General features: G+C 43.5%; 1 protein-coding gene across 5 annotated transcripts in view; it reads left to right on the forward strand.

The window, feature by feature from the left end:
- Positions 1-19315, forward strand: part of MTUS1 (microtubule associated scaffold protein 1) — a 126135-nt gene that overhangs the window by 35041 nt on the left and 71779 nt on the right. For 3 of the 5 annotated variants that reach the window (XM_051966318.1, XM_051966316.1, XM_051966317.1), the window contains exons 2-3: positions 6312-8480; positions 13139-13334. In XM_051966318.1, the coding sequence (XP_051822278.1) occupies positions 6498-8480; positions 13139-13334 (2179 nt within the window). In that variant the 5' untranslated portion in view covers positions 6312-6497. Of the gene's footprint in view, positions 1-5537; positions 8481-13138; positions 13335-19169; positions 19289-19315 lie in introns of those variants that run through there. The other 2 variants (XM_051966319.1, XM_051966322.1) reach the window with 2 other exon arrangements.

A 19315-nucleotide genomic window follows, 5' to 3' on the forward strand; every position in this document is an offset into this window, starting at 1 on the left:
TATAGATAACTTTGATTTCTTTTTCTGAAAATTGCTTGTTCATATCTTTTGATCATTGATCAATTGGGGAATGATTCATATTCTTATAAATATGACTTAGTTTCTATATATTTGAGAAATGAAGCCTTTAATAGAGAAACTTTGGTCAAAACATTTCCCCAGTTTCCTGCTTTCTATTTTTTTCTTTCTTTCTTTTTTTTTTTTTTTTTTTTGGTTTTGCCTTATTGTACCGTGATTTCTCATAAAGTCATTTGCTTCCATTTGCTCAATTCTGTTTAAGGAATTATTTTCCTCATTGAGCTTTTGTACCTCTATTCCCATTTGGCCAATTTTACTTTTTAAGGTATTCTCCTCATTAGCTTTTTGTATTTCCTTTTGCACCTCTCTCAGTTCTTTCCCCATTTTTTCCTCTTATCTCTTACTTGATTTTCAAAGTCCCTTTTGAGACTCACTTGGGAGTGAATCCAATTCTTACTTTTCTTATAGACTTTGGATATAAGAGCTTTGACTTTGTATCATCTTCTAAGTGTGTTTTGATCTTCCTTATCACCATAATAACTTTCAATGGTCAGAAACTTTTTTGTTTTCTGCTCATTTTCCTAGCCTATTACTCTGCTTTTAATTTGTTAAACTAGGGCTGTTTCCAGGATGGAGAGTGTACTGTCCCAAGCTTCAGGAATTTTGTGCATTGGTTTTCAGAAATCCTAGGAATCTGACTTCAAGTACTCTTATGTCCTGGAGATGTTAGATGTATTCCCTCCCCACTGTAGTTGTTAACATCTAATGTGCTAGATTGGACTGGGGCTCTGCTGACCAGGCTATACTGGGACTGCCAATTAACCTCCCATTCTGTTGGTACAGATCCTCTCCACTGTTTTTGAGGCCTCCCTGATGTCCCCAGGCTGAAAGGTCCAGAAGCCTCCAGCACTATTGCTGATTCAGAGGTCCCACCTCATTGATGCTGGGGTCTAGGCCTGTGTAGGGGTTGCCCTGTAGGTTCCTGCTCTGGTTCCACAGACCTTTTCTGCCGACCTTCTAGGTCCTCTTTGGTGTCTCTGGACTGAAAGGTCTGGAAGTCACCAGGACTGCCACTGATTGACAGGTTGGCTGGGCTAAGCTGGAGCTGGGTGCGGGGCATACAGTGCACCCTGCACCAGGATGCACACTAGACTCTTACCCTGATGTCACCCACCTGCTGAGGTGCTAAGTTGCCTTTGGCTGAAAAATTTTCTACTCTGTCTTTTTTGGGTGTTTTGATGCTCTAAAATTTGATTAAAGTCATTTAAGGATATTTGGAGCAGTTTGGGGGAGAGTGAACAAATTTCTGCTTTTACTCTGCCATCTTGTCTTAGACTCCTGCTTTTTTTTTTTCTAATTTTGGTTGCATTGGTTTTGTTTGTACTAAAACTTTTAAATTTGATTTGATGTCCATTTTCAAAAATTCCATAATCCTCCTTGTCTCTTATTGGTCATAAATAAAATATTCTTTCTCCCCTTTCTGTGAGAGCACTCTGTCTAAAACATGTGTGGATTTTGACCTTATCCTGATATGTGGTGTGACATGTTGATCTGTGCCCTCTTTCCAGTAGTTTTTGTGAATAGTGAATTCTTGTCCCAAAAGATGAGATCTTTGGGTTTATCAAATACTACATTTACTGCATTGTGTTCTGAATCCACTTATGCACCATTTTATTTCTTTGCCAATGCAAGATTATTTTGATTATAACTACTTTATAATACAGTTTGAAACCTCATATGCATAACATGTCCTTTTCACATTTTTTATTCATTCTCTTGCTATTCTTGACTTTTTCTTCTAGATGAATTTTATTATTTTTTCCAGCTCTATAAAATAATTCTTTAGTAGTTTGGTATGGCACTACATTAGAAAATTGAGGCAGACTTGTCATTTTTGTAATGTTGGCTTGACCTATCCATGAGCAATTGATATTTTTCCAAATATTTAAATCTAACTTTATTTGTATAAAAAGCGTTTTTAATTGTGGCCTTGGCAGGCAGGCTCCCAAATATTTAATATTGTTTGCAATTATTTTAAATGAAATTTCTTTTTCTATCTTTTGCTGCTCGGCTTTGTTGGTAAAATATAGAAATGCCAATGTTTTGTCAGCTTATTTTATATTTATTAACTTTGCTAAAGTTAAATTATTTTAATTACTTTTTAGTTGATTCTCTAAAAATACCATGTTGTCTGCAGACTTATTGTCTGTTTTAATTTCTTCAATTTCTTATTGCTGTAGCTAGCACTTCCAGTACAATATTAAATAATGGTGATAATGGGCATCCTTGTTCCATCCCTGATCTTACTGGGAAGGTTTCTATCTTATCCCCATTACAGTTAATGTTTACTGATGGTTTTAGAAAGATGTTACTTTTAATACTAAGGAAAGCTTTATTTATATGCTTTCCAGTGTTTTTAATAAAAATGAGTATTGTATTTTGTCAATTTTTTCTGCATCTATTGAGGTAATCATAATTTTTGTGGTTTTTTATTGATATGGTCACTTAAACTGATTAATTTTTCTAATATTGAACCAGCCATGCATTCCTGGTATAAATATCATTTGGTTGTGGTATATGATTTTTGTCATTTACTGTTGTAATCATTTTCCAAGTTTTTTATTTAAAATTTTTGTATTAATATACATTAAGAAAATTGGTCTTTAGTTTTCTTTCTGTTTTTGCTCTTCCTCATTTAGGTACCAGTACCATATTTGTGTTGTAAAAGGAATTTAGTAGGATTCCTTCTTTGTTTATTTTTCCAAAGAGATTATATAGATTTGGAATTATTGCTCTTCAAGTATTTGATAGAATTTACTTGTGAATTCCATCTGGTTCTGGGGATTTTTCTTAGGGAATTCATTGATGGCTTGAGAGGAATTTCTTTTTTTAAGATAGGGTTATTTAAGTATTTCTAATGTAAATATGAGCAATTTATGTTTTTGTAAATATTCATCCATTTCACTTAGATTGTCAGATTCATTGGCATGTAATTGGGCAAAATAGTTCCTAATAATTACTTTCATTTCCCTTTTTATTAGCAGTGAATTCACTTTTTTAAGCTTTTGATTGATTTGTTTCTTTTTTAAAAATCAAATTAGCCAATGGTTTCTCTGTCTTATTAAGCTTATTCCCCTAAAACTAGTTTCTAGTCTTATTATAAATTATTTTAAACTCTATTTTATTAAATCTCTCCTTTGGTTTTTCAGTATTTTTAATTTGGTAATTAATTGGGGGATTTTAATTTTTTCTTTTAATAGTTTTTAAACTTTTGCATGAACTGGAGTGCAGAGGAGGGGGAGGTGCAATGTGCTGAGGCCCACAGCCCTGGTATATGGACAGTAATTGAAGGCAGGGATCAGAGAAAGAACAGACCACTGACTGCTTGCTTTCCAAAGTGACCTCTGTCTTCTGGAGTACTCCTGATCCTTTACTGGAAAGAAGGCACGTAAGTGAGGCACCTGAGATTCTGAGTCCTCAGATTCTTGCCCAAATCTTCCTATTTCTTAAGATTTATTGACTTTTAGCCCCTTAGAGGGGCAGGAGAAAGTACCAGTAGTGTGTAGAGTACTGGACCTAGAGCCAGACCCAAATTCAAATTCAGTCTGAGGAAAATTGTTTAATCTCTGTCTGTAATGTAATATGGCGATAATGATAGCATCTACCTTTTAGTGAAGATTAAATAGGAGTAGATATAATAAATTATAGCTATCACAATAGCTGATGTTTATAGAATATTTAAAAGTTTACAAAGTGCTTTACAAAAATTATCTCCTGAATATGAATTGAAGCACAGTATTTTCACCTTTTTAAAGTTTGTTTTTTCTTTTCTTTACTTTCTTATGATTTTTTCCCTTTTGGTCTGTTTTTTATTTTTTGGGTACAACCTGATAAATATGGAAATGTGCTTCAAAGAAGTGTATGTATTTAACCTATATCAGATTGCTTGCTGTGTCAGGGAGAGAGGGAGTAAGAGAGGGAATGGCAAAAAATTTGGAACATAAAGTCTTATAAAGATGAATGTTGAAAACTATTTTTATGTGTACTTGGAAAAATAAAATATCATTTGAGCTAAGCATTTAGAGCCATACCCCTATAATCCCCTCATTTTACAGGTGAGGAAGTAGAGATTTTGGTGCTAAAATGAATTGCTAACCCTTAGAGGTGGGGTTGGAATCCAGGTTCTCTGGTGCTGAATCCAGGGCTGGTGTTCTTGCCCCTAACTGGCTCTGTAAGGCACCTTCTGGGAGGATTGAGAAGTAGTGTGGAACATGCTGTGTTCTGCAGTGAAGTCTGCGTGCTCTACATCCATCTAAGGGAGGAGTTAGGTTGACATCCTCACTGCAGAACTCTGCAGGCCAGATGGGGAGTGAGGGGAGGGCCAGTCAGATAAATATCTCAGTAGCTTCCCCAGGGACTCACAGTGCAGCCATGAGCAGTGCTGACTGTGCCTGGAACACAAAGTACATTTCTGAATGTGTGTTTGGATTCAGGGTGAGCACTCTTGCCCTTCCACTCTGGGGGGCTTTGCCTAATGCAGGCTGCATTAATGATGGCACGGAGAAACAGATTCCCGGGCCAGCCTGAACTGCGTGTCTATTTTTCAAAGAACATGAGAATGGGATTGGATGGGCAAAGGGGCACAGGGGAAGGAGCAGACAGGTAAGAGACACGCATGTGAGGGTCAGGAGGCCAACTTCCCTGGAGTGCAAATTCCTTATGTACTAGGCAGTCCAGGAGACTGAAGGGCCAGAGGTTGAGATTAAGCTCCTAGCTTTCAGTGATCTGTGAACCATAATACCCACTTGCTCCCCGGGGCTGGCCTGGAAATGAGGTAACCCAGAAAGGGAGGTTCGTGTCTTCCACTGGCCTCCTGGAGAGAAGTTAGCCTCGTCACAGAGCAGTTAGAGCAGAATTCTTGTCAGCACACCTGTGCCAAGTGCCTGCTCTATCTGTATGAGGTCTCGAGTTGGCCCCAGGACTCCAGGGTGAACAGAAGGCCTCTTGGCCCTCAGAGTGGACAGAGTGGGATATCACACTGTGAATATAGAAGGGATAAAACAAAAGAAGGGACTAAAAGCTCTGGGACGAGGCAGTGGGGGAGATCAGAGAAGCCTCTGGGAAGGAAAGGTTACCTGAGCTGTGTCGGGGAAAGATAGGTATGGGGGAGAAGAGGATCCACTCCTTGGCTGTGATGGGGTACAGTAGGACATCCTGAAGGTGGAAGCCAGCCAGTTGAGTGTAGGGCCAGAGCCAGCCTGAAAAGAGTTCATCTTGGATCTGCATGGTACTTGGGAGCCACAGCATTTCCTGAATGTTTTTGACTTCATGTCTTGAGTTGCCTTGTCTTGGAGCTCCTTTCACAAGTCTTTTTTGTAGCCACACACTGTGTGTGGCTTGAGTTTCAGCCACAATTGACACCAGCATTTATTTATCTACCTGTCTGTTCATTCATTCATATATTTAGCTTCCCATTTCTTTATTATTTGTTTAGCTTAGTTTATTTTTAATACACATTAATTAATAATTAATAATAATTAAATTAATTTAGCATTTAATTAAGTAAATTAATAATTTTCAATTATGTTGAGAGAGAAAGATCAGAGCAAAAAGGAAAAACCATGGGAGAGATAAAAAGACCGAAAAAAGAAGTGAACATAGCCAGAGCATTTATTTATTGACAGTTTTTTTTCTCAAGCTTGTACAACTTTGGGTTTTAAATTCTTTCTCTCTGGACTTCCATTAGGAATTTTATCAGTGGGATTCTGACAATGGGAGAGGATTGGGTAGGGTTGAGGGCTTAATAGAATCCATGTCTGAAATATGCCGGCCCCCATCATTAACTTCCACGACATGAGAAAGGAACCTAAGTCTGGCGCTTGGTATCTTGACCTTCCTCACCTCAGCTGTAGAAGGACTTTTGCATTTCTCTCTGTCTATTCCCCAAGTATACATGCCTCCCATTTTCCTGGTTTCAGGTTGGAGGATGAACCTTGACTGTGCTTGGCGGGGAGTGCTTGTGCTCAGGATTGCTCCCAGGGGCTCTTACAGCAGAAAGGGCAGCTGGGTTAGAGAGAGTGTCCTGGGCCCTAGTCCCTATCTCCCCCCTGCTCCTGGTCCCCACAGTAGGGAGGGGACCCTGGAAAGGGTGTGGGTCAGAAACTTGATAATAAACTCCTAGGTGAGTGAGTTTTTGTTTCCAAGCTTGAATCTTCAATGGGCAAGCATTGTCAAGTGAGGATGAGTAATTCTCAGACATTTAATTTACACTGAGGTTTCTTTATTTATTTTAGGAAACAAGGTGTGTTTCCCTTCCTGGTGAATGTCAGACAAAGAACCATGGCCTGCACGTCTTGGGACGGAAGCCTTCTCGCTGAACGGGAGACTAGTTGGATTTTAAGTGATTTAGGGCGCTGACTTTTCTTCACCTTCCAGCTGGAGGGGCTTTGAATTGAACCAACTGAAACGGTGAATCCAGAATGAACAATCAGAATTCAGAGGAGAAAGCACGAGAAGGCTCGCAGCTTTCCTTATTTCGAGGAGATAAATGTGGGAGTGAGTTGGCACTCGAAGCACCGTCGGCCTTCATTCACGCACGCTGGGACTCGGCTCCCCACCTCGGCACCCAGAACGCTCAGGAAGCCTGTTTGCACACGCTGGGGGCTGATGGGGAAAGGATTTCCTTAACCAGTTCATGTGCCAAAGTGCTTGCTGGGGATGAGGACATCTATCGGGAGGCACAGTCTCTGTCAGTGAAACGTGGCGAGGCTCCAGGGGGGCCCTGGGTGAGCGACAAGATGGGCCTGTTGGAGCCAGGATACCAGTATAACAGTGCCCAGCCTTGTGCTGCCCAAGCTCCGAGGGTTCAGCCCTCCGTGCCTGGAGAGTGGAGATACGACTGTGGAGATTCTAATGGGACGATGGGCCACACTTTAGTCAACCTGGAAGAAGGGTGGCAAATGAAGGGCGAGGGCCCAGGTACCCTGGAAATGCCCGATGCCCCGAGAAGCCTGCCCCAGCCTGGCCAGCCGACGGTGACCCCTGCCTTTTCTTCTGAGATCTGTGTGACGAACAAGAACTCGGCCAGTGGGGGCTCGGGGACCCCCGTGGGGACCGCTGCCCAGGAGCCTTCCGAGCTCTCCAACACCACGTACCTGGTTATATCGGACACGGCCATGCAGACGGACGCCCCTGCCGACGCGGAGAGCCCGTGCTCCTCAGAGAAGCTCCTTGGGGCTCTCACCAATGGTTTCCAACAGGAAATGGCCAAAGCAGAGGAGGTCCAAGCCCCGGAGCCAGGTTTGGAAGGTCCTAATGGTCCGTATACATCTCTAACGGAACAGGATTTTGGCTTATGTAAAGACCAACCAAACGGTGAGCCTGCTTTGCAGAGTTTGTGTACCCCATCAGAGGCTGAATGTCCTGTGGACAGACCGCCCTTCAGTGACCCCGCAGAACAGGGGCACCAGCCAGGAGACCCACTGAATGAGATGGCTTCTCCCGGCAGCAATCTAGGAATCATAAATCACCCTGTGGGAGCCCCAGGAGCAGGGGGTCCTTCTCCAGGCTGGGAAGCGGCTCCATCGCTTGGGTCAGGGTGGGAGATGGCAGACAGCGCTTCCAGCCCCAATGATGTTAGTTATCCCCCGTCAGCTGTCCTGGGGTGCCCCAACGAGACTTTTCCCATCTTGCTTCCTGATAAAGCAAAGGAGAAACATTCTGAGATAGAAAAAACCACCCTAGAGCTGGTCAAGCTCCCCAACAGGAAACTGGCCCCCATAAAGGCACTAAAGCCCATTCTCGGCAAAGTCCCGGGAAAACCAGCACCCAAGTCGGGGACAGCAGCAGGAAACGGCCTCCACAAAATGGAGAAAATCAGCTTCCCCAGGCCGAACTTCAAGAATGTCAAAGCCAAAGTTATCTCTCGCACCGTGCTACAGCCCCGAGAGCCGGCGGCGGCAGCCACGGATCCCAGGCTGCCTCGTAGTCCCCCCACGGTGGAGTCTCCCTTGAAAAGCGCGCCAAGGAGAGCCGAGGACAAGGCCGCTGCCAAGGCAGAAGTCCTCCCGGGGAAGAGCCACAGGCAGCACCTCCTTAAGCTCATTGGCAGCCAGGTCATACATGTCACAACTCATTCCAAAAGCGCTTCCCACGAGACTCCGAGAGCAGCCCAGAAGCTGAGAGCATACCACGGAGGAGGCGTCCCCCGAGCCGGTCTGTCCAAGGCAGGGCTCCTGCCTGGGTCTGGGGCTAGAGCCATGGGGCCCCACAAGGGCGCAGACGCCCCAAATACGCCCGTGAAAACGGCAGAATCTACTCAGCAAGGGCCTCGAGCACCTGACTCTGATGGAGCTCACCCCGAGAGGCAGAAGAGTAAGGACAGAGGTGTGGAAGTGCCCCTGGGCACCCAGGAAGGGCAGGGAGAGCTGGGAATGGCTCCGCCGGCCTGCAGTCCTGCCCTGGTGAGTACTCTTTGGGTCTGGCTCAGAGGGGAGTGGGAGGAGGGAATCCGGGAAATGGCTCAAAAGTCACTGGAGGCAGAACCACAGTTGGGAAGATGGCTGGTTTCTAAATGGAGGGGAGTTCAGAGAGAGGACCGTGGGAACCGAGGGTGGCTCACAACACGGCATTTTCACTTTTTGTTGTTGTTGGCTTGCATTTTATTTTCTTTCTCATTTTTTTTTTCTGGTGTGATTTGCTTTTTCTTATGCAGCAAGATAATTGTATAAATATGTATGCATATATTTCTAACATGTTAACATATATTGGACTACTTGCCATCCTAGGGCAGGGGGTGGGGGAAGGGGGAAAAATTGGAACACAAGGTTTTGCAAGGGCTAATGTTGAAGAAATTAAAAAAAGAAGATTATAAAATAAATAAAGTGGAGGGGGATTTGTGTTGAAGTTTCTAAAAATTCTGTCAGTCAGTCAGTAAAATGCTGGATGTAGACCCAGGAAGACCCGAGTTCAAATTCTCTGTCTCCCACCTACTACTAGCTATGTGATTGTGGGCAATCCCCTAACCCACCCTCTCAGGGCTCAGTTTTCTCATCTTTAAAATGGGGGTAGTAATATTAATACATACTAACCCACCCTCTCAGGGCTCAGTTTTCTCATCTTTAAAATGGGGGTAGTAATATTAATACATACTAACCCACCCTCTCAGGGCTCAGTTTTCTCATCTTTAAAATGGGGGTAGTACTATATATGTTTTTTGCAAACTTGGATGAGCTATAGCCATATAGGAGGTTGTTAAGGAAAACTGAGGGCTTTGTTCTTGCAGCTTTTGAGTTATTCCTCTCTGCCTCCCTCCTATAGACTGCTGAGCTTGACTGGTATTTCCATTTGGGCCCCAGAAGTGTGGGATTGTGGGACTGGAAGAGACCAATGGGCTCAGAGGAGATTCATCTGCTAGCACTCGGCACCCATTTATAGCTGTCTGCTTAAGTCTCACACTCAGTGGTGAGGGCAGGTAGAATTTGCTTGCAAATTGACATGAGCTGTACAAACATTCTGAAGGAAGTCTCTTCCCATGTGAGCTGGAGGGATTAGGTGAGGAGATCTTGTCTGAGACTGGGGGCTTTAGCCTCTGTATCATGATTTAAGCTCACATGTTTTGAGGGACTTCAAGAACATGAACAATAATCATAAGAGCAAGTCTTAATATATGTAACCACATCCTGGAAAATAGATAATATTTTTCTCCCCATTTTACATTTAAAACTGAGGTGAACAGGGTTTAAGTGACTTGCCCAGGCTCACATAGCTAGTAAATGTCTGAGGTGGAATTTAAACTTGTGTCTTCCTGACTCCAAGTTCCAAACAGAATTTTTTATCTTTGAGGATCCTCTCCAAAATTGCCTGTTTCCGTGTTTCTTCCAAGTCTCCTGTTTTGTCATATTTCCCCACTCCATTCTATCTTCCATTTTTCTAAAGCACAGCTCGGACCATGTCACCTCTACCTCCCCAGTGCCTAAGCAACCTTCAGTGGGTCCCTATAGCCTTGCAAATACAGAAGATTCAGTTTGGCATTTGAAGTCTTTCATCACCTACCCTCTCCTTCCTTTCTAATCTTATATCTCACTTCCCGACATGTCCTCTCCCAACCAGGGCCTCCGACTTTCTGGATGTTCCCTGAATACAACCCTTTATCTCTCTAGCTATCCCTGAAGTCCAGAATGCTTTCCCTCCTCCACTCTGACTACTTACCTTTCTTTCTGTTCTACCTAAAGTCCCAACTGCTGTTGGAAGTCTTTCCCAACCCTTTCTGATTCTAGGGACTTCTCTCTGTTAATTGTCCCCGATTTATCTGCTCTGTAGCTTGCATATCCTAGTTGTTGCTCTGTTAGATGTGAGCTCCTTGACTTGGGGCCAGGACTATTCACAGTGATCAGCCATGCATACAGTAAGTGCTTAATAAATGGAGATTGAATTTCTGGTTCTGGTTCTTTTTTGTTTTAAAGGCCTTCACAAATTTATCATCCAAGTCTCATGTATTGCTCACGTTCCTTTATGGTCCATCCAAACTGACCTTCTCTCTGTTTCTTGCCCACAACCTCCCATCTCGTCTCTATGCCTTTCCCTTCTTTGTTCCGCCCGCCTGGATTGCCCTCCTTGTTTACCTTTGCTTCATACCCTTGCCTCCATTTTTTTTTTTTAAATCCTCTTCACCTAACAGACTGGTGACTTTTCTAAACACTTACCTGTTAGGATGATGACCTCTTAGTTTGGAGATTTCTGAGGTAGTCATAAGGTTACTTGAAGGGGAAAACTTTGGAGAAACTCAGCGAGGTGGAAGATGAGCCTTGATCCTCAGTATATTCTGCCTTAGGTTCTGCCAAGATAAAAGGGCTTCAGCTGTGGGCTGGCAGCAGAATGGCCATCTGGGTTAACAGCATTTGAGTGCATCAGGAGTTCATCCAGGGAGCAGACCCAGCGATTGGTCGCTAACGGGTGGATGTCAGCTTTATGGGAGGTCTCTGGTGGAGACTGTCAGCCTTGTGCTGCTTAACACTTTGATCAGTGATTTGAATGAAGGCAAAGATGGATTTGCTAATCAGATTTGCTAATCAAATTTGCTAATGACACAAACCTGGGAAGGATTATGAACCTGTTAGCTATGGGAAGCAAAATCTCAAAAGACGTCAGCTGCCTACGATGATGGATTAAATCTAATAAGATGAAATTTGATAAAGATAAATATAAAATCCTAAATTTGCATTTAAAAAATCAACTGCAGGATGGGGCCGGATATGGCCAGAGAACAGTATCTGGGAATCTGTGGGGACTGTTGGTCCTACATATAGCAGCTATACAAGGGAAAAAGTGCAAGTATTTGGCCATTAAGCGTGCCATGGAGTGAATAGTGTATCAGCCCTGAAGTCAGGAGGACCTGAGTTCAAATCTGGTCTCAGACACTTAACACTTTTTAGCTGTGTGATCCTGGGAAAGTCACTTAACCTCAATTGCCTCAGGAAAAAAAAAAGAGTGCCATGGAATATTGGTTCCATTCACTGACCTGTGATTCATTCAAACTCTAGTGGAAGTTATGTTCAGATCCAGATTGATTTTAGGAATGATGCTGACAACCTTGAAAGTGTCTAGAGGACAAAGGGTGGCCAGTATGGTAAGGAGTCTAACGACTAGGCTATAATGAGAGTTAGTTGAAAGGAGATGGGGGGCTGTTATCTTTTTAAGTATGGAAAGATCTATCCCTGAAAGAAGAATTAACTGTTCTGCTTGGATGGGAGGCTTTGTCATTCAGGGGTTTGTGAGGGAGACCTTATGTGTAAGAGAAGTTTAAGCAGTTTTATGAAGGGGAGAGGGGGAATGCCATCATTTGGTGGCCGTACAAAGAATGGATATCCAGAAACCTGGGATTGGTAAGGTCCTGAATATGAAGTGGGAAGATCTCATTCTTTGACTACTGATGCTTCTCCCCATCTCTCCTCAGTCAGCATTTACTATGTGAAATTTATTTCCAGACTTGAGAAATGATCCACCTTTCTTTTCCATCTTTTCAAGTATCTCAACTGAAACTATTTTCTCTTGGGAGACTGGAAATGACTGCTGCTTAGCTTGAGGCTGGATGGTGGGGGCCAAGCCCTTTCTCTCATTGCATTCTTATCTCAGCCTGAGTCATTATTGCTGGGTACACTGGGAGACACTTGGGTTAAACTTGAGTAGGAGATCCAGGACTTGTCTGAGCCTTCTTGAGGAACATTAAGTGTTCATACTGAGTCCAGCTTTTTCATTTTTCAAATGAGGAACCTTGAGTCACAAAGCAATTAAGTGACACAGCTGATTTCCCATAACTAGTAAATGTCATTATGCCCCCTCATCTGATCAAGCCCTAGAGGTGTTTATGTTGGACAGTAAGACAGATTCAGAACATGACATTTGGACTATTCCTTTAATTGGGGCAACATCTGTTAGTTGCAGGAGGAGGCAGTGGCTAGATTCTTTGTTTTAAATAGAAAACCCAAATTTCCATTTATGAGATGGTTTGGCTGTTTTTTTTGGTTTTTTTTTTTTTTTTTGTTTTTCCCCAACAGAAGAGCTCCATTAGTTTCCTGGTTCTCCCCCTAGAATATTAAAGGCTAAATTGGCCCTCCCTTTGAAGAGAAGTGTTGGCTGTCAGGGAGTTTGGGATCAGTTGCTTCTGGATCAGCTACCTGCAGCCTTGCCCATTATGTGTTGTTGGTCAGCCTGGCAGAGCCATTGCTGTAGAAGCTCTTCCCAGAGCCCATGGCCACAAGCCACTACCTATCCCCTCCTCTAGTATTTCTCCCAGAGGGTTCCAGGTTGTGATTGAGGGCAGCAAAGCAGCTTTACCCTTTAGAGCTAATGGTCCCTGCCATTGTCTCCTGGGACTGAGAGGTGAAGAGGACCTGTGATATTGCCTTGTCCTAACTTTCAAGTTTCTCAATTGGAGGAAACTGAGTTTGGGAGAACCTCAGTGATTTCTCCAAGGCTTCAAGTAATAATTAGGGACGAGATGTGGATACAGAGTCCCTGACCCCTATTTTCAGCCAAATTTTTACTTTTAGGTTTTTACTACTAAGAAACAAAGTAAGATCAGCCCAGTTATGGAGAGTAAACATTTTCTCTTTTCCCACAGGCTTCCCCACGGAAATTGCCACCTGTGATAGACAAGAATGGGTCTAAGCACGATCCCTTGGGACTGAGTAAAATACCTGTTCCCAAAATGAAAGTGTGGCCTTCAGTTTCCTGTAGGAGGCGAGGCACAGAGCCCAGGAATTTCTACCCTGAGCAAGCTTTATCCTCCCAGAGAGCCAAGCGTGTGTCCACTTCTGGTAAGAATCGGTACCCCTGGGTGTCTGGGGCCATTGGTGACATGAGGTGGCTCTGTGTCCAGTCTCTGCTGTTCTTCTGGCAAACCTGGGAAATGCCAGCCAAGTGCTTTCTCTATTTTGGGCTACTACCAGGGACCTTGTCCATCTCTCTCCCCTGTCACAGCCCCCCTCTAATTTCTTGTCTTAGTGTCTCTGTGAGAACTGAGTGGTTAAATCTTGTGACCGGGTTGCATAGCCAAAATGTATCAGGGGGACTTGAACCCAGGGCTTCATGACTTCAAAGCCAGCCCTTATCTATGGCTCCATATGGCCTCTCAAAAGCAAAAGTTTAGGGCTGATGATCTGTCCCAGGTTCTTGGCTATTTCCTGGGATGTAGCCCTTTTGTATAGCCTTCTGGGGTATGAATCAATGCCCAGGAAGACCTTGCCTTTTGGACCTACTCGTTGGGGTACAACCCCTGGTTCTAGAATTCTGATTTAGGTTTCAAATTAAAGATCTCTGAGGGCAGGTTCTGGAAACCACCTGCTTGGGGCCTGCCTGCCTCCCTTCTATATTGCTTTAATATTAAAAGTCCAAGTAAGAAATGGGCAATGTTTGCAGAATAGCAGGTAGACTGCCTGAAGCTATGCAGTATCCAGCTTGACTACTCTTCTCCATTTTATATAAACAGTAACTGAGGTCCTAAAGACAAGGAGAGACAGGGGTTAGTAGAAGGGGTTGCCCCCTTGGCAATTTCCAGCTGAGCATGCTGGTAAGAAGCCTTTTCAGAAGTTACCAGAGAACTTCTCCATTCGAGAGGGTTTTAGCTCTTCCCCATAGTAAGGTTTATAAGGGCAACCAATTTCACCTGTAGGATGCCTCTCAGCCTATTTATCAGCATGATACTGTGTTCATTCTAATCAGAGATCCAGAGCAATCCAGGGCTATCTTTGTATATTCCTTATGAATAGCTATAGTCATGACATCGCTTATTAATTAACCAACTAATTTAAAGTCTTTGCACCAGTTTATTATATATTTAATAAATTTGGAAAAAATTCTCTTTTCCCATAAACATTAGAAAGCATATTTATCTATATAGCAAAACTCCTAATCGCCTGTGATCAATTTGACATTAAATTCATTAACTATATAATGTATTGACAGTGCAATCAATAGTAACACAAAGATGTAAACTATTTACATTATTTTAGTTACAGATAGAATATTAAAGCCACTATTGCCTCTAGCTATCACTGCAAATGACTTCATCTTTCACTTCACTCAAAATACTAAAGACTTTTTTTCAAGAATCTTCTTTGTAAGATAAAGATTGGTGGTAGAACAGCAGCCCTGAAGTCAGGAGGACCTAAGTTCTGGTTTCATCAGGAAATAATATCTATCTTTTTTTTCTACACCCCTGAAACCAGCCTCCAGTGAATCCCTAGAATCTTCCTTCTGAACTTCACTGACTTCAGGCAGTATTTCCTAAATCCTCACCTAGGAGGGGCAGCTAGGTGGTATAGAGGATAGAACACCAGCCCTGAATCAGGAGGACATGAGTTCAAATCCAACCTAAGATACTTACCAGCTGTGTGACTCTGTGCAAGACCTATTGCCTTTAAAAAAATCACCAGGATGGTTTTAGTCAGGACCTTTGCCAGAATGGAGAGAGGCTTGGTCACTAGAATTAAGAAAGCAGGGTCAGCCAAGTGTCCAGTGGGCACATACAAGAGGGCTTCTGTGGTGGGAAATGGAAACCCAATGGGCATCAGTTGGGTGGCCCTCTTCCTTCCCTTCCCCCTTCCTCATTTATCTTCTTCCTCATCCTCCCCTTCTCCACCCCCTCCTCCCTCTTCTTGAGGAAGCTCCAAGGGAAGCAGCAGGAATTCCGCCATCAGATTCTTCACTTTCTATCAATTCCTTCATGGGACGGAACTGGACACCAGCCCTTGAGCAGCTCGGCTTCTGTATACAAGGGCTGGCTTCTCTGTCCAGAGGAGAGAATGGGGAGGAGCCTGAGGGCCCTTTCAAAGGCCTGTTCGAAATCTGGTTTGTGTCTTGTGATAGATGCCTTTAAAAATGTTTATGGCACCTTCGTGCTCGCCTCCATCCCTTTCAGAGATAGCGCCACAGGAAATGCTTCAGTTAGCTCTGCAGAAGCATGGCCGTGTGTTTATGTGTGTGTTTGGGGGGAAGGAGTGTTGCATTTTTGTTTCTGGAAGCCTCATTTAATTGTTTACAGGCCTAGTACCCAAGGTTTCTGTCAGGGGAAGAGTGACTCCCATGAAGCTTCACTCAGAGTGACAGACATTGTAGAGTAGTCGATAGGTATTTGGTCTCAGATCTAGGAGGATCTGAATTCAAATCCAGCCTCCGACACTATGTGATCCTGGGCAAGTTACTTAATCCTTCTTCTGTTTCCTTATCTGAAAAGTGAGGGAGGGGTTGAACTCAGTGGCCTCCAAGTTTATTTCTATGATCTGATGGTCCTCCCAAGTGTATGTCCTGGCTCCAGGAGGGATGATGAGGGGTGATTTATATCTTTAATGTTTTCCTTCAAGGCTAGGAACCTCAGGAGGGCCCATCGGTCTGGTCTCCATGCTGCAGGGTCCAGTTCTGTGGCTTGCAGGTGGGGATCCTGTATCAGTGATGATTTTTATAGGCTCTTTTAATTCATAAAATGATCAGCTGTAGTAATGAGCCAGGTCTGACCATAAGCCAAATCCTCTCCCTTCTCTGGGCCTCAGCACCTGCCTCCATAAAATGGGACTCTACAGCATTAATTCTAACATGACTTGCCTCACTGGATTGTGAGGAGAGCACTTTAGAAATGTGTAAAACACTATATATGTAAGAGGGTGTGTGTGTGTGTATGTGTGTGTGTGTGTGTGTGTGTGTGTGTGTGCAGGGAAGGGTTTGACATATTTAGAGAGAGAGAAGCCTGGGTGGAGGCTGAAGGAACACTCAGCATGGATGATGGTCAGGTGGCCCTTAGACATGAGTCCAGCTTTAAGCTTCTTTTAAGCCTCTGTGGGAGGCTCTGAGAAATTGGGGAAGTTGAGTGTTTGTGTAACAATCAATTGGCCAGGATTCATTGACTGATCTGCAGCTAAGTGCTGGGCCTAGAGGCAGAAAGACCTAAGTTTAAGTCCAGTCTCAAATGTGTGTGACCCTGGACAAGTCACACCAACTGTCTGCCTCAGTTTCCTCATCTGTAAAATGAAGATAATAAGGGCTCTTCGGAGAATCAAATGAGATATTTACAAAGTGACTCGTAAATCTTTATAAAAGTTCTATATAAATGGTATTACTATTATTATTGTTAGTGACCACCTTGGACTTAAGTACTTCTAGAAAAATGAAATGTAGGAATCTATGAGTAGGCAGTAGGCAGTATTCTGAAGTACTCAGTAGTTAGTACTCACAGTAGACAGAATTCCACTGAAGAAGATAAGCATTCATTAAGTGCTTACTGTGTTCCAGGCACTGTGCTTAGTGTTTTACAAATATGATCTCATTTTATCTCTGATTAAATTCTATTTATTATCTCCATTTTACACATGAGGAAATTGAGGAAGAGATTGCGATTAAGCCCAGAGTCACACAAACAAGTAAGTGACTAAGGCTGGATTTGAATTCATTTCTTTTGCAAGACCCAATGTTCTATCCACGGTATCACCTAGGGAACTTGGGGAATTGAAGGAAGCCTTGTGAAGTTGGCTTTGGAGCTGGGCTTATATAGGATCTTAGAAATCCATCAGGAGAAGAGGAGAAACTGAGTCCCAAGAGTACATTCGGGGGTCCTACAAGGCAGACTCCGACACCACTGATTCTGGTGGGTTGGGAATCATCAGAGAAGAGACTTCCATGGCAACATGGTTTCAGATTGTCGGCATCCTTGAATGTCATGTGGAAGAGTTTTACCTTGTCTTGGGAGACAGGAGGAGATTCATTGAGGGGTTTTGAGCAGAGGACATGGTCAGGTAGAAGTGCTGGAGAGATTTTGGTGTCATCGCAGCATTGGAATATGTGGTATCTCCCTCGGGGAAAGTGCTGCTCTGGCTTGGCTCTTGGGCCCTGCTTGGACCCCTTGGCCAGAGTCCAGGGACTGAGCAGAGATAGACAGAAGCGGGTGGGCACACCAGTGTGCAGACTGTAGACCAGAGCAGGAATAACGGGAAATGTGGGGTACAGCGGTGTCCTAATGGAACAAAGAGAGGCACCCCAAAGCCTCCTACCTTCTTGGGCTGTGAGAAGAGTGGAAGGAACACTGGATCTTGAGTCAGTGACTTAGAGAACTGGATCTGCCATGTATTTCCTATTTGAACTGGAGTATATTGTTTTCTTTCTAAGCTTTGCTTTCTTCATCTATAAAACGGAAATATTACTTTCAGGACCTCTTTGACTGGGTTGTGATGGGAAAGCACATTGTAACTGTTCATCTCTGTAAGGAACAACATTGTAGCATGCCGTGGTAACGATCTGTCTATACCTGCTGGTGCTTAGAATACACCTTTAGAACTCCCAGGATTGGGAATAAGATCCTTCTTCGGGTGTAAGAGGAAAACACTTCTGTCATGGCTGGGGTGGTTATGAAGGAGTTTTGGGGGCTAACCTTGGCTTAGAACAGTGGGTGTTTCCAGGAGCTTATTGGCGGGACCTTGTTTGTATTCCAGGATCCTCACAGTGCAGTTTCATTGTGGAAAGCAGATTAATATGATCACACATATGTGAACTTTTATGAGTGTTCGAACTTAAAGCGGAGAGTACAACACTTAATTGTTCATTAACCAGAATTAATCTTGGGCAACTAAGTGGTGCAGTGAGTGTTGGGGTCTGGAGTCGGGAAGATTCCTCTCCCTGAGTTCAAATCAAAGCCTCAGATACTTCCTAGCTATGTGACCCTAGGCAAGTCACTTAATCTGCTTGTCTCAATTTCCTTTATCTGTAAAATGAATTGAAAAAGGAAATGGCAAACTACTCCAATATCTATGCCAAGAAAACTCCAAATGGGCTCATGAAGGGTCAGATATGATTGAAAATGACTAAACAAAATTAGAACGCAGTTTTTTCCCAAAAATTTTATTTATTTATTTATATTATTATTAATGCTTTTTATTTAAAACACATATGCATGGGTAATTTTTCAACATCTACTCTTGCAAAACCTTTTGTAGAACTCAGTTCTAAGAGGTGCTGAATTTAGTGGGGCCATGGAAAGAACTCTGGATTTGGAGTCAGTTCAAATTTTAGTTATACTACTATGACCTTGATTATTGACTTTGCTAAAGCTTTACCATTCTCTGGACATCTCAGGTCCCTCTTCTGCAAAATGACGGGACCAGACTTGACCTCTGGGGTCCCTTCCAAGTTTACAAGCAGATAAAAAAGCACAATAGCTCGAGTTCTTACATTTCCAGAATAGCCTACTCTTAGAAACCTTTCTTGAACTGTATAGCTTTTCTGGTTTTCAGAGGCTGGGGTCACCACACTGCTAGGTGACATGGGAAGAGATCATTTCTCATCCATGGATGTGGTCTGTCAGAACTTCAGGGGCAGGGCCTGGAGCTCTGATACAAGAGAGCTAGGTGATGTGTGGTGATTTGCCCAGAGAGCAGAGCTAGCATCAGGAGATGAGAGGGCTTGGAGAGGAACCAGGTTCAACATCGGGGCATCCTGGGTGTTGCTGAGCAGAGAGAAATTCACTGAAGGCGGCCTTCCAAGGGAGCCCCATGGGAGAAAACAGAGATAAAGAGGCAAATTGTGGGCTGGGTTAGAGTGGGGAGGATGGATGGGAGGAGGAGATTGACTGAACGTGGATGGAGGGAGCGGCAGCCAAGGCATCCTGCGGGTCTGAAATAGCCAGCTCTCTAGCCCGGCCTAAGATCATGCTGAGAGGAGATGGCGGACCACCTGGCCATTTCTTCCCTTCACCTGCCCCTGCACCAAGAGACTGTCTCCATGTACTCTTGTAAGTGATGCTATTTGGGGGTCTTAA

Source organism: Antechinus flavipes, chromosome 6 (genome assembly GCF_016432865.1).
Source record: "Antechinus flavipes isolate AdamAnt ecotype Samford, QLD, Australia chromosome 6, AdamAnt_v2, whole genome shotgun sequence".
In the NCBI taxonomy this organism is placed as follows: Eukaryota; Metazoa; Chordata; class Mammalia; order Dasyuromorphia; family Dasyuridae; genus Antechinus; species Antechinus flavipes.